Below are 15,539 nucleotides of genomic sequence, written 5' to 3'. Positions count from 1 at the left end.
CCTGCAACCCCTGTTCCCGCACACTCGAGGTCTACCCTGCAACCCCTGTTCCCGCACACTCGAGGTCTACCCTGCAACCCCTGTTCCCGCACACTCGAGGTCTATCCAGCAACCCCTCTTCCCACACACTCGAGGTCTATCCAGCAACCCCTCTTCCCACACACTCGAGGTCTATCCAGCAACCCCTTTTCCTACACACTCGAGGTCTATCCTGCAACCCCTTTTCTCATACACTCGAGGTCTATCCTGCAACTCCTGTTCCTACGCACTCGAGGTCTAGGCAGGGGCCAAGAAGTGGAGCTATCTTGAAGCCTGCAGGTCAGGGGGTTGGCCCAGGGCCTGAGGGCACCGTTGGGTGGGTGGCGGTAAGCAGGGCTATGGAAGCAGAGTAGGACGGCCCTTGTCAGCAGGATGTGGGGACCCTGTGATGGAGCAGGTGGCAGAGGTGACCTGGAGTGGTGGCATTCCTTGGGGACCAGTGTTGCCAGGGCCTTGTGGAGTGGGAGGGCATTCTGGTGTGAGTAACATCACAGAGGTGCAGATGTGCAGGGGTGGGTGTGGGCGGTGAGGAGGGGTGTCCACCTGAACACCTGCAGGTGCCTTTGGGGCTTGGATTCCCACCCCCCCCCCAGGAATTCTGCTCAAACTGAGAGGGAAATACCAGGATCGCGTGTGGGTGGTAGGCCTGTGAACCCTCTCAACACTACGCAGATGAGATGTTCCTGCTGTGCTGGGCGCTGCCCTCCCTGACCTCCCTGAAGATCTCCAGACCCCCTGGGGGAAGGCCCTCCTCCTTCTAAATCAAAACAAACCCCCGGACATAACGAATGTACAGAGGCAGCACGCGGCTGACGACTGCCCCTTGCATAAACCAGAGCAAAAACGTTTCCTTATTAGGTGACTTCATGCTGCGGGTGATGTCTCCTGTGGCCCCTGCTCATCTCCACAAGTTAAATATTTAGAATCTGTCCTCTCTGACCATGGCTGTCAAAGGGGCTCCCCAGGCTTCCTCCCTCTCAGGAAGGGCTTCAAACTAAACTGACCCTCAGGCCTGGCAGGAAGGTGACGGAAGCATTTGGAGATCGTGCTGGGCCCCGCGGTGTGGGCCCTGCCAGCCTCCCGGCAGCCATACCCACCCAGGGTTAGTGTGGCATGGTCAGGTCTCCACTGAGCTGTAGGGTTTTGCAGCGAAACATTTGAAAACAGTTATTCTGTGACTTGAACTGGCAGCAGACAGTAGGGTTTACAAAGAGCGCTGAATGTAAGCTGAGACGTGTCTTTACCAGTAATGTTCCCTTCTTGGTGTCCCCCTTCTCAGCCTTATAAGTTTGTATCTCTATCTCTTAGCACGCCAAGGGAAACTGCTGGAAAAATAAGTTATGGGCAGCACCAGTGCAGTGGGGTGTAGCCCCTGTGAGGTGGACCAAGCTCTGTGGGCAGGGGCCTAGGGGCAGGTGGAGGAAGCAGTCCCCAGCGTCCTCAGCGGAGAAGGCCAGAGCTCCTGCAGGGCTTTGGGCATCTCTGAGACCTGTGAAGACAGAACCCAGCTGGGTCCATCTTCTCTGCAGGAAGCAGATGCAGGCACAGACCCTGAGCCCTGGTGGGTGTGTCCGAGGCCCACAAGGCTAGTGGGATGGAAGCACTGCCAGCTCATGCTCCCAGCTGTGCCCTGGCCCCACTCTTGTCAGGGTGGCAGGACCTATGGGTCCATTCTGGAGACTTCTCTGGAATCCACCTGGAGAGCCCTTGCCTCCACCTGCGGGAGCCCCGGAATCCACCTGGGGAGCTCTTGCCTCTGCCTGCAGGAGCCTGGAGTCTGCCACGGGAGCCCTCACCTCCACCTACAAGAGCTGGGAATCCACCTGGGAAGCCCTTACCTCTGCCTACAGGAACCTGGAATCCACCTGGGGAGCCCTCGCCTCTATGTGCAGGAGCCTGGAATCCTCCTGGGGAGCCCTCACCTCCACGTGCAGGAGCCCGGAATCCACCTGGGGAGCCCTCGCCTCCATGTGCAGGAGCCTGGAATCCTCCTGGGGAGCCTTCGCCTCCATGTGCAGGAGCCCAGAATCCACCTGGGGAGCCCTCACCTCCATGTGCAGGAGCCGGGAATCCTCCTGGGGAACCCTCACCTCCACCTGCAGGAGCCGGGAATCCTCCTGGGGAGCCCTCACCTCCACCTGCAGGAGCCGGGAATCCTCCTGGGGAGCCCTCACCTCCACCTGCAGGAGCCGGGAATCCTCCTGGGGAGCCTTCGCCTCCATGTGCAGGAGCCGGGAATCCTGGGGAGCCCTCACCTCCACCTGCAGGAGCCTGGAATCCTCCTGGGGAGCCCTCGCCTCCATGTACAGGAGCGTGGAATCTGCCTGGGGAGCCCTCGCCTCCATGTACAGGAGCATGGAATCTGCCTGGGGAGCCCTCACCTCCACCTGCAGGAGCCTGGAATCCTCCTGGGGAGCCCTTGCCTCCATGTGCAGGAGCCTGGAATCTGCCTGGGGAGCCCTCGGGCTTGGCTTCCTCCGTGATGTTCAGGCTTCTCTCAGTCACACCGAGCATGTCCACTGCACTGACCTGAGCCCTCAGAGCCACAGGCGAAGCTCCAATCTCTGTTTGTGTGAGACACATGTGCTTTTAGAAAAGTGGAGTCCAACTAAACAAATTCTTCATTGCTTCATCTCTGAAATTTGCAAGGGGGGGGGTTTGAGACAGAGTCTCACTGTCACCTTGGGTAGAGTACGGTGGCGTCACAGGTCACAGCAACCTCAAAGTCTTGGGCTGAAGAGATTCTCCTGCCTCAATCTCCTGAGTAGCTGGGACTATAGGGTCCCACCACAATGCCCAGTTAATTTTTCTGTTTTTAGTAGAGACAAGGTCTTGCTCTTGCTTGGGCCTATCTCAACTCCTGAGCTCAGGCAATCCACCCACCATAGCCTCCCAGGGTGCTGGGATTATAGGCATGAATCACCATATCCAGCTGAATATTTTTAAATGTGGCATTCTTTTTTTTTTTTTTTTTTTTAAGAGACAGTGTCTCACTTTGTCGCCCTTGGTAGAGTGCTGTGGCATCACAGGTCACAGCAACCTCCAGCTCTTTGGCTTAGGCGATTCTCTTGCCTCAGCCTCCTGAGTAGCTGGGACTACAGGCACCTGCCACAATGCCTGGCTGTTTTTTGTTTGCAGTTTGGCTGGGGTCGGGTTCAAACCCGCCACCCTTGGTATATGGGGCCAGCACCCTACTCACCGAGCCACAGGCGCCGCCCTGTGGGATTCTTTTTTAACTGCAACATTTTTTAACTTCCTTTTTTACTTCTCAGACCTCCTTTATATATAACAGTTAAACTTTTAGAGTCTACTGGCTGTGAAAATATCTGTATCCAGTATTTATGTAAAAGTAATTTACATCACATGGACCCTGTAGCATTTGTGTTCCTGGTAAAATTTAGTAGAACAAGGATGAAACAAGCAGAAAAGGCATCATTTTCTCCATGTGCTGACCAGGCTGGTGACAGTGTGTGAGCTCCTCGGGAACACTGGCCCTTGGCACTGAGCAGCGGTGGTGGCACTGCAGCTGGCACTTGCCGATCACTGCCTGCTGCTACGTTGCCCTGTGTTTCATCTTGGTTTGTTAATGTTTGTGTTGCCTGCTATTCTGTGTTGTGTGTGTCTTGTGGCCTCATATTGCTTAAAGCCATCATCCACTGTGGGGATGACGGTCACCACCTTAACTGGCCCTTTCTCTAAAGCAGTGAGTTTCAACCTTTTTTATCTCACAGCACACTTGAGCCTATAGTTAAACTTTTGTATCTACTTAAGTTATGTTGATCAAAAGTAAAAAAGAGTAAAAAATATGTATATACTTACTGTACTTTGAACTTCTTTTGAAAATAATTTGATGATCTTCAAAACTTTTTGTGGCACATTGATCCTCTCATGGTGCACCAGTGGAAAATCTTTGCTCTCAAGGATGCCCCAGAGCTGTGGGCCTCAGGTGAGCCCAGCACTCTTAGAAACCATGGCTGGTTTCCTCTGACCTGGCAAAGGTGCAGCTGGCCAGTGCCTGGTGTGTGGTGTCCACTGGTGGCAGTTTGGTGACAACTGAGGCTGGGATAGGGGCTGCGGAGCACCTGGGAGACAATGCCTGGGAACTCACCTCAGAATGTTTGTTGAGATGATTCTGAAAATACTGTAAGGAGATGTGAAAATAATGAAAGACATCAGTCTGCCCTCTGAAGCTGAAGATACAGTGACAACTGAGCCACATAGCTTCCCTCACATGGACACCCCCAATGTCACCAGTCACGGGTGGGTTTGCCCCACATGCATCCGCTGACCTGGGGGCTTTCTGGGGACTCCAGGATGCAGGGCTCTGGCTCACACGCCTGTCCCACCCCACAAGAGTGAGGAGACCAGAGGTGCTCTTATCATGGCACCAGCCCGGGAGGTGGATCCTGGCACTTGAGCACTGCTGGGCCCCACTCGGGTCAGGTCCAGGTCGCCCAGTAGCCACAGTCAGGTCACATGTGAAAGCCCAAAGTCTCTGGCAAGGGAAGTGTACTCAGGCTTGTCGGGAGAGCTGCAAAGCCATGTGACAGGGAGAGAGGATGGCGTGGGCCCACGTGGTGCCCTCATCCCTGGACACAGGGTGTTGTTATCCTCAGTGGGCACAGACTAAGGGAGGGTGAGGACAGCTCGGGGGGCTGCCGAGCGCTGCAGGGAGAGCCTCCGCTCAGGACCGGCGTGCTCCTGGCCTTCCAGGTGGCTGCTGCTGTGGTAATTGGGACTTGGCAGTAGCCATTAGGTGTAAACAAACTCCAGTCCATGCACGTCAGTGCAGTGTGGGCAGGCCTGCGAAAACGGGGGCGTCAGGCCAGCCAGGAGTAACAAGGTTGGGGCGGGCAGAGGAAATGTAAGCAGGCCAGTGAGAGGCTCGTGAAGGAAGCTGAGACACAGCATGAGACACAGACGGGGGGAAGCCAAGTCACAGCTGCCTTAACCCAAGTCCTTTGGACAAAGGACCTAAACAGATTCGACACATTCTGTGGTCTGATTCTCACTTTCTAATGAAAACAACTTCCTGCCAGTAAAGTCAGCACTTCCAGGCTCAGAGTGTTACTGTAAACAAAGCTAAACTTGCACATGTCACATCTAACTTGGCGCCGTTTCTGATTCTCATGTCCGCTTCTTTATACCACATTTGTGGTGATAACTCTGTTGAATAGAGTGCTCATATATTACAACACTGAGTTCTCTGGGAAAAAATTTTTAAAAAGAGAAAAAAGAAGCATTCATTAAGGGTTATTTCAGGGGAGTGAAGGTGCTTAAAAATATTTTCACATGTATTTTTGCACATCATTGAATCTGACATACTGTCCACTATAAGACATTCCAAAGGGGAAAGGTAAATTGCCAATTAAAAAGTGACAACTATCTTCTCATCTCTTAGAATCCTTATTTTATATGTATGGAGAGGACTTTGTGAGGCTGCTTTCGGCAGCCACTGTGCTTGCTGAGAACAGCTACACAGAGGGGAGGTGCGGTGCCAGCATGCTGTGAGGTGTGTGTGGGCCGTGCACCTGCCAGGCACCCTGCTCCCCTGGGCAGGCACATCCTCCCGGGAGAACAACCCCGTATGCGTCGTCGCCGATGCCTCAGTCACCACATGTTACCCCTGTCTGTTCTGCAGTCTCACATAAGGGGAATAGCGCACTGGGGACCCCTTTATTTTTGTCCCTTTTGGATCAGTGTAACAGTTTTGTGACTCAACCCTGTGGGCTGCATGTGTTACGTATTCACCCCGGCAATTCACGCACATAATCGTATACCTTAACCACATGCAATTTGTGTCTGCACTTCCCAAATAATGGACATCCTGTTTTTCCTCCAAGGTTGGGGCTGTTATAAATGGAGATACCTATCATTTAACCCATTCTCATGCCGGTCATTTGTGAGTGTGTGTTTTAATTACTCCTGAAGAAATAAATAAAAGGAGCAGATTCCTCAAGTGGCCTTAACCATCTACACTCATAGGAGGAACTCACCAGGGCTCTCCTCATCCCCTGGCCCTGCCAGCACTGGGTGGGTGCTTGAAACTTGGCCCCAGCAGACATCTCTCGATGTCTCGCCTTGGGCTTTGTGTGCATTTTCATGATAGCGGGTGAAGATGAACAGTTTGTCCAAGTACTTACTGTTCAATCACCTCTCTCGTTTTGAAGTGTCTGTTGTAAACTTTGCAAAAATTAGACTGGGTTTTTCATCTGTATTAGTCTGTAGGAGTTATTCATATAACTGGGAATCTTCGTCAGATAAATCAAGACTGTCTCCTCACCTCTGTGGTCTGCCTTTTTACTTTCTTAAGTTAGCGGCATTAACTCTGCAGGGTTTGTTTTTACTCATCCGTGCATGTGCTAAGCAAAATCTAGAAAGAAAGTGCAGAGCTTAAACACGACTGGCAGGAAACTTCAGCTGATGAGCAATTTCTTTTTCTCTATTGTTCATCCAACCTATTTTGAGCACTAGCTGTGACATTTGAATGCTACCTGGGTTCTGAGAGTGCCCTGCACGGCGTCAGTCAGTAGACACAGGCCAGCCTTGTTGTCATCCACTGTTTCACCAGGCTGAGTACAGCGATGAGTCCACAGTCAGAAAATAATCTTAGTCATATGGAAATAGGAATATAGGGAGGAATCTGAAAGGTAACAGATTTTTTCCAATGAATACACAAAAATTATATATTTACCAAAAATCTCATAGCAACATTTGGTAATACAGTCAGTAATAAACTCATCAGAAAATTACATATGTGGTTATTCTTGTCTTATAAATAGTTATCAGAGAAGCTAAGATGTAGGCAGTTTTCTAACAATCCATGTTATTACTATGATTTATTTCCTCAAAAGAAATGTACTGAGAGATGGCTGTGAGCCAGGGTTTTCTTTTTTAGCACTGGAAACATAATGTTAGTGGCAGCATGCAGAGAACACGGGGGCGGGCCAGGTTCTCCACAGATGATGTCTTCAGCCCTCAGGACTGTCCCTGGTGCCAGCTTAGGGCAGTCCTGGGTGCGGGGACCTGCACCTCGGGGCTCTAGCAGGGGGTTGGAACCACAGGCGCACACTCATCACTTCCTAAGGCGCCCCAATTTCCTGCTCTCACCCTTATGGTCATGAAACCTCGTACTCCACAGCTGGCCTGTTCCAAGGAGGCTTAATGCACAATTTATTGAAAATCACTGAGCACTGGGAGAGATCCTGACACCTCACCTCGTGATCCCTCTTACAAGTCTCCTCTTTCAGCCTGCACAGAGAGGCTGGCCCCTGGGCCGTTCCACCAGGTGTTCCTACTGCCTCCACCAGTGGGCTAGGGAAAGGGTTTCTCCCTCGACACTACTCATCTGTCCCCCCAGGTGTGGGCTGGCCAGGCGTGTGTGTGCAGGTCTGTGGTGTCAGCACACACACAGTCTAAGGCAGTGGTTCTCAACCTTCCTGATGCCGTGACCCTTTAATACAGTTCCTCATTAATATAGTTCCCTTTCATACAGTTGGGGGTCACAACAACATGAGGAACTGTATTAAAGGGTCATGGCATTAGGAAGGTTGAGAACCGCTGGTCTAAGGTATTCTTGGTGTAATTGTTTGGGGCAACAGATGAATATAATTATACATGTCTAAATACTAAGGAGAAACTGAGGTTATTAACATGCAAAGACACAGACTTTTATACATGGCAATGCACGATTTTAAAAGCTGCTATTTTATTTTTATGTGAATGAGTTTCAGTGCTCACAGAGCACCATGCCTGGCCCCTGACCTCAGTAAGAACATTGTCCAGTAAGGACAGAGGACTCTTATTCTTTGCTAATTTCTAATAGAAAAGCTTGCTTCAGAAATACTGCAGAGGAACTTTGCCCTGTTTTGTGCTTGCAGACACGGAGACCCTGTTCTGCCTAGACTCAGCCTCCGCTGGGCCTGGGGAAGGGAGAGGGGTGTTCAGCCAGGTTGCCTCCCCGGAGGGGCTGTACAAGGGGTGTCCTAAAGCCAGACAAGCTCTTCTCTGCAGGACACTTGGCACGTGTGCCATTGGCTTGTGGCTCTGGGGCCTGGAAGAGTCCAGCCTCAGGTCTGGGTCTGACCTGGGTGTCAGGTCCACCTGTGGGTCACCTGTCCAAGGTGACTGTGTATGCTGACTTGTGAGTTCACCATGTGCTAAGGAAAGCATGTCCATCCTTTTCAAGGACACCTTAGGTCAGCGATTGTGGGAGCACCTTGGACTTGATGGGACCAGGACGTGGACCATGCCCAGAGTTGACCACCCCTTCTTTGGCCCATTCTCTGTGCCTTCCCGGAGGCACTTTCCAGAAGCTCTGTATATGAGGATCCCCTGGGCTCTGCTGATGTTTCTGTCTCCTCCTTCACTGCAGTGTCGTCCTGTGACCAGGAGCATCAGTCGGCCCTTGAGGAAGCCAGGCAGCCCAAGAACGAGAACGTGGTGATCCCCGAGTGTGCACATGGCGGCCTCTACAAGCCTGTGCAGTGCCACCCCTCCACGGGGTACTGCTGGTGTGTCCTGGTGGACACAGGACGCCCCATTCCTGGCACATCCACAAGGTAAAGCACCCACAGTAAGGGGCTCAGGGGCATGAACAGCAAGCAGTTATGTCCCTCCTGTGTCCCCCTCTACCCACTGTGGTGCTGGCACCTGCTGGACAAGGTCAGTCTGGACCAGCCACCTCTGAGTGGTGGCTATGTAAACACCAGCCATGTCCTCTGCTTTCTGTGCAGAGGCCACCTGGGAAAAGTGATGGCTGAGGCCGTCGGACACCAGAGCACAGCATTCCTCTAGGGCCACGGCCTTCCCTGTGCCAGGCTGGGCTACATACTGCGAAGGCCCTGGGGCTTTGGCAAGGAGCTCAACATTGACTGAGCTGCAGGAGTCCAGGGAGGCTTTGTACAGATACGTGGGTCCTGAAATCGTCACTTCAGAAAAGTGAGAATGTGGGATGGGCCAGGGTCAAAGCAGTTTTCAGGGGTCTGTAATATAAGAACAACTTGTTCACTCAGGTTTTGTGTGAGTTTGAGCAAAGCAAATAATTTCATAATAGCATCTGAAGAGCAAGAGTTCCCTGTCCGAGGAAATGTATAAACGTGAGCGGAAATGTATCTCAGCTCTTTTTATGCACCTTTCTTTGATTCTTTTTCTTAGATTTATATAAAAACAGTTCACAAACATGAAAATATTACCTTTCAAGTCTTATCAAATTTAGCCACGATGTCATCTCCAGCCTATGTGGCAAAGCTCAGGAGCCCTGCTGCCTGGAGAACGGCCGTGTGGGGGCTGACCCCGCCTGCCAGCTGCAGCCATCGCTCACCCTGGACCTGCTCTGAACTGCAGCCAGAGAAGGAGCCTGCACAGGGCAGGTTCCAGGTGGGCGCCGAGGCCAGCCGCTGAGGCTTGGCTTCTGCGGGGTTGACGCCAGGGCTTATTTCAAACATGTGTGCTCTGCATGTCTCAGGGAGAGCGTTAATCTTCTCAGCGTTCTGGTTTGAGACTCCCTGGTCCCTGTGCACATGTATGTAGGCTGTTCTTTCTCTGAGGGGCTCTGGGAAGCGATGCTCCTGCATGCCAGGACTTCGGCCTGGTTACTGTGTATGTGGGGGGCTTGCCCTCCCAACTCAGGCTCGTACCAGCTGCAGCTAAGTGGAGGTGAAAGATCACTATCAGCCACTTGCCTGGCACTGGCTGCCAGCCTGGGGCCCTGCAGGCATGAGGCCAGCACTGACGGGGGTGTCCCTGAAGAACCTGTGAGCGTGATCACAGAGCACCCACGGGAACATGGGTTCCCGCTTCCCTGCCATCTGCCCTGTTTCATTCTTCCCCAAATTTATCCCAGTTTTGTGCTGGAAAGGCAAGTGCCGAGCTCTTACTCCCTGCCCCTTCCTGCAGGAGGGAGTAGTTCTCTCCTCTCTCAGTTTCAAGACAGCGCCTTAAATTAACCCCCGGAGCAGTCTCCCTAGGCTCCTGCTGTATTTTTGTCTTTGTTATTTTTTCATTCATTCAGCATCAGCAACATTTGGAGGAGAAGCAGGGGACAGCCCCCCCACCCCCTCCCCAGCTGGGTCCATTCTCTGTGTCCTGTGTGGGGACATCAGACAAAGAGCTTTTCATGGTGGGGCTGCTTTGCCCACTGCTGAAAATCCCCAAGCCTGCTAGTCTCAAGACTCACTGCCTCCCACAGCTCTCATGAGACGGGCTCTCCTTGGTGATCTCAGCAGTCCACAGACTTAATCGCGACAGCCACTTTCCCCTCTCTGCTCTGCCAACTTGGACTTCACGGTGTGCATTAAGGCTCCTGCCACGGTTTCTAGAGACATCGTATGTAGCTGCAGCTACCTTCTTTGAAAGAAAAAGACGGTTTCTCTTCTGATAGTAAGGAAAGCCTCCCGCCCACCCACGGTGTGCTTCTCCTCCCTTGGCCTGGCTCGGACCTCCCTGTGCACCCGACCCTGGACTGGCCAGTCTGGCAAGTAGCCAGGAAGGGCCCATCATGTTCCTTTCTTCAGCACCCAGGGCTGGGCTGGGGTCACCTCCCTGGTACCCACAACCACTCAGAATAGATTCTATATCCAAAAAAGTCTTGATTTTGTTAGAAAAGCAGAAGGGGAGAGCCCCCACCCCTATAGTGTCTTTTACTTGTGCAGCCAGTTAAAGGGGTGAGGGACACAGTAGGGCAGGCTATGGGGCCCAGTAGGGGCAGTTTCAGGCCGGCCAGGACAGGCCTCTGTGAGCCTGAGACGTGGAGCTGGTCACAGCCAGGCCTGGGGACTCCAAGAAGAGCATAGGAAGCTTAGAGCCCCAAAGGGGCAAGCTGGGGGTACTAGACTAGGGAGAGACATGGGGGGGGGCACTGGGGACAGCAGTGTGAAGCCACAGCAGGGACAGAGCCTTGATGCCCTGCCTGGATAGAAGTAAGGTCACACTCTGGCACCAGGAGAAGCTGCCAGAATGGCCCAGTGAACAGCGAGATGGTTTCTTAGCTGCTCTGCAAAAACACCCATTCCTGTCTATTCACTTCTATTTAGTAAACAGTTGAAGCCCCACAAAGCTCCAGGTACTGCTCTAGCAGCTAGGGGTATACCATTCAGTGACCCCAACAGACAAGCCCCTGCTTTCACTCACCCTGAAAACATCAGCAGATGAGCAAAATATAAGTAAGCATGCTGTACAATGACAAAGGTTCTGGAGGAAAATTCACAAGAATCGGGAGAGGGACTGTGGAACGGGGGGCGCCATGAATGAATGGCCAGGTGTAACTCCCTGAAATGCTGACACTGAGTCAGGGAGCAGGGGAAGGACATCACAGAGGGACAGCCCGGCCAGAGGATGCAGACACTGCACAGCAGAGGTCCCAGGGCCAGATTAGGGGCAGTTTTGAGCAGGAGGTGTGGCACATCAATTAGGAAGATTTGGGTTCTAAGTACTGAGATGAGAAACCTGACAGCTGGGTGTGAACAACCCGGCAGGCACCTCGCTGAGGGGCACAGGGGGCGGCAAGCTTAGTTTGGGTCCAGATCATCATTTGAAGGTGTTGCCTGGGACACATCTCCCAAATCTGCTCTGACATCTGCTGTGGGCTCGACCCCCAGGCAGGACCCCTCTTGGTCACAAGGTGGCTGCAGCAGACCTGACGTCTCATCCCAATGGCACAGTGCTCAGAGGACACAGGAGCCCACCTCTTTCCTCCTTAGGAGCCAAAACACTCCTCTGGAACGAGTCCACGGATCATATGCCCCTGGCTAACCCCATCGCTGGCAGAAAAAGTGGGGTGTTTTAAATCCATCCAGGCAGACCTGCATCCTGGGGGCTCAGTCAAGATCACCTCTGGGGAGCAGTGTCTGCAGAGCTGCAGCCAGCACCCCCGGCCTGTTCCCTCTGTGTGTGCTGTAATGCTGCCGCATCGCAGGCTTCTGCTGACTGGGTGAATAGCCCGTGTCCCATCAAGGTGATTTCCTGAAATAAGCAGATGTGGGGAGACACTGTGCAGTTTTAGCCTGTACTTGGGTGGCAGCTCTAGTGCTTTCCTCAAGCATCTTCTGTATTTCCCGATGGGGAAGAAAACCTTAAAAATTCATCAGCAGTGAAAAGCTATAAAAACAGTATCATCCCTTACCAGCTGCTCTGTCTCCTCTGGTCTCTGTCCAAGAGAATGAAGACGCACCACTCAGGAACAGCACCCATGGGGGAGGCAGCTCCCCCGGGGGAGTCTCTGCTTGGAGGGGCTTCTGGACAGAGAGGTGCCACAGAGGCTCCAGAACTGCCTAGTTCTCCTGCCCTTTTGTGTTGAAATCAACATCTTGGCTGTGGTTTGCCAATCCTGTGAAGGACAGAGCCCAGGCACCTGTTGTCAGAGCTAAGCTGGGGCAAAGGACACGTTTCGACCTGGCCACTGACAGTGGGAAGAGAGCTGGAATGGCTGGAATGGGCTCTTAGATTAAGTGCGAATCAGGCTGATTGCCAGCGACTACATTAGTGCCCAGAAGAGAGAGGTTTGCCCTTCACTGTGCAGCTGCCATCTGTTCCCACCCATGTCCCTGACTCCAGCACTGTCCCCCACTGATGTGAGCAGGTGGCCACATGGCATGAATTGCACTTCTCCCCAGGAGAGAAGCTGCTACATGGCACAGATAAGCAATGTTCATTTTTTTTTTCTTGTACAAGCAGGTTAATATAAACACACTATTTAAAAGAATGGTGATTGACATCAAATCTGAATTTCTTTTCAGATTTGAGATGTCAGAGGTATTGATACCATTTGTGCAAGTTCCAGGCTTTTCCTACTACTCTCTTAGGGAGCGTAATGCTGCTGCTCAAATGTGCATTTCCATATCAGCATCAGTGATGGGCTTTTTGACACATCTCCAGCCCAAACTCGGAACAAAAGTAGAATAGCTGTCCCAGGCCGAGCTTCCCTGTGCTCAGTTAGAAGATTCAGACTGGGAACAGGAAAGGAGGCGACTGTACCACCCGTGTGGATGGAGAGTGCTGGGTCCCCAAGAGGCTGGGGCAGCGCACAAAGCCCTGTCAGCGTCCACTCTCCTGACTCTAGAGGGTCCCCTAATCAGGAGATGCTGGGGTGTTTTCTTGTCTCTTTATAACTCACATTCTACAAGCCCCTGGGTGTGAAGTTTTTCCCCCATCCAGGCATAACCCCAGCCTCACCCTGCCTCTCTGGCACCAACTAGAACCTGAATTAAGGACCTTTCACCCCAGGAGTGCCCAGCATCTCCAGGCTCATCATTTGGGGACAAGCCAGAGCTTCCTGAGCCCAGCCCCAGCTGAGTCCTTGTGTGTGCTCCCCCGGGGAGGTTTTGTCTTTACACACACACACTCTAACACAAACAGCCCCATATATACACATTTCCAAAGAATGTGAGCTCATGGCTATGAGTTAGAATGTGATAGCTGGTATATAGCAAAGACTCATAATTTCAAGCAGCTCCTGCAAAGTTAAGGAAATAATCAATAGAGCAAATAGTCTACAGAATGGGAGAAAATAAGCACACCCGAGACATCCAATGCAAAGCTAAAATATAGAATCCATAATCAGCAAGAGGAAAATGAACAACCCCAGTTAAAAGTGGGCAAAAGATAGAAACAGAAGTTTCTCAAAAGAAGATGGACAAATGCCAATAAGCATGTGAAAAATTGCTCAATTTCACTTATCAGGAGAAGCAAATTAGAACTGCAATGAGACGTCACCTTATCCCAACGAGAATGGATTCTATTAAAAAGTCCAGAAGCCATAGATGCAGTTGTGGCTACAGAGAGAAAGGAAGGCTCTAGCTGTGGGTGGGACTGCAAATCAGCAAAGCTTTGTGCAAAACGGTGCTGAGACTCCTCAAATACATCAGAGCAAGCCTCCCATTCCATCCAGCAATCCCACTACTGGGTATCTACTCAAAGGAAAAGAAGTCATCTTATCAAAAAGACACCTGCACGTGAATGGTGATTGCAGCACAATTCACAGTTGCAAAGATGTGGAATAAACCCCAGGGCCCCTCAGTTCACAAGGAGGTTACCAACACCTGCACCTCAAGTAGTCGGATTCCAGGGGCTGGAGTTGCCATCCGAGGACCCCCCTATGTCCCAGAATGGTCCTGCCTGGTGGCTCCTCATGCCCCCTCATCATCTTGGACTAGGCTTGATGACAGCCATGGTGAGGAACTCTGGCTGAAAGAAGCTGGCCCTGGTTTGGAGGCAGGACTCTGGGAGGCAGAGTCCCACGGTGGCCACATACTCTATTTCAGCCACCTGTGTCCTCCCTAGACAGGCTGAGTCCCACTGGGTCCCCCACACCACAGCATCGGAGCAGAACAAGCATTTGTCAAAAGCTATGGGACTCATGTGTCTGGCTGTGTCACATGCTATCTGATTTTGGTTTGAGGAGCCCTGGCTCCCCTGGTCAGTTCAATAGCTTTGCTGGGGCAGCGGGCCACCCCACCTGCTAGGACTTCAGGTCCTGCCCCCACCAGAGCTTTTCTGTAGGTCCCATTGATGCTGGGACCAGGAGTAGATTTTTTTTTAACAGTCAGACGAACTTCTATAACTTCTTGAGTTGGACTAAAAATGGGTTATTCCTTGAGTAATACATCAGTGTGACGTCTGCAATGCTGCCCCTTCCCCGGGATAAGTGGCCATCCCACTGCCCGCCCTCCCACACACCTTTCCTGTGCTCACACCCCCTGCCCTCCACACTCTGACTGTGCCGAGGACGAGACCTCACTTTTCAGTCACACACAGGCGGCAGGAGGTGTTGGCGGGGGAGTTGCGCTGAGAGCCACCCCCTGGCCACGTTCTTCCTGGGGACTGAGCAATCGTCTCACTAGACCAAGTTTTCAGAAAGGTGACGGACAGGACTGAAGTCCCATCCAAGGTGCTGTCACCCCAGAACCATGTTCCCTGCTGGGTGCTGGGGTCAGGACAGGCAGACACTGGAGAACTGGAGGAAACAATGTCCATGCCTCAGACCAGGTGTTTGTCTTTTCTCCCACCGCAGGTATGAGCAGCCGAAATGTGACAACACGGCCAGGGCACACCCCGCCAGAGCCAGGGACCTGTACAAAGGCCGCCAGCTGCAGGGTGAGTGTCCTGGGCTGGGCCCCCCAGTTGCCGCCACCATGTTGACACTTCTTCTGGTTTCTATGAAAACCAGCTCACCAGAGAGTGAGGTTAGAGGGTACTACAGCTAGGATACTCGGGGCGTCCCCAGGTTGCTGTCACATGTGGGGGTAAAGCCCTGAGAGCCAAGATCAGACATGGAAGAGAAAAATGACATGCCCCCAAATCCCCACACCACACGGTTACCCCAGCAGTGAAGCCTGAGGCCTGTCGTGAAACTTATAAGAAATGCTGGAGGTTAAAAACTGCTGCCTGGTCAGAGAGTGTGGTCAGACACAGGCAGACATGGCCACCAGCTCAGCTGTGTTCTAACCCAGGGTGGCTCAGCCTCCAACCCTGCAGATGGGGGCTGGCTCAGCCTCTAACCCTGC

General features: G+C 52.3%; 1 protein-coding gene across 1 annotated transcript in view; it reads left to right on the top strand.

Moving 5' to 3' along the window:
- SMOC2 (SPARC related modular calcium binding 2) overlaps positions 1-15,539 on the top strand; it is a 113,402-nt gene that overhangs the window by 49,865 nt on the left and 47,998 nt on the right. The window contains exons 7-8 of the mRNA XM_023514647.1: positions 8,414-8,600; positions 15,047-15,129. Of these exons, the coding sequence (XP_023370415.1) occupies positions 8,414-8,600; positions 15,047-15,129 (270 nt within the window). The remainder of the gene's footprint in view (positions 1-8,413; positions 8,601-15,046; positions 15,130-15,539) is intronic.

This window comes from Otolemur garnettii, unplaced genomic scaffold (genome assembly GCF_000181295.1).
Source record: "Otolemur garnettii isolate 467f Iridium unplaced genomic scaffold, OtoGar3 scaffold00056, whole genome shotgun sequence".
In the NCBI taxonomy this organism is placed as follows: Eukaryota; Metazoa; Chordata; class Mammalia; order Primates; family Galagidae; genus Otolemur; species Otolemur garnettii.
Note: the sequence above shows the minus strand (reverse complement) of the source record. Positions and strands in the feature narration are given on the sequence as shown.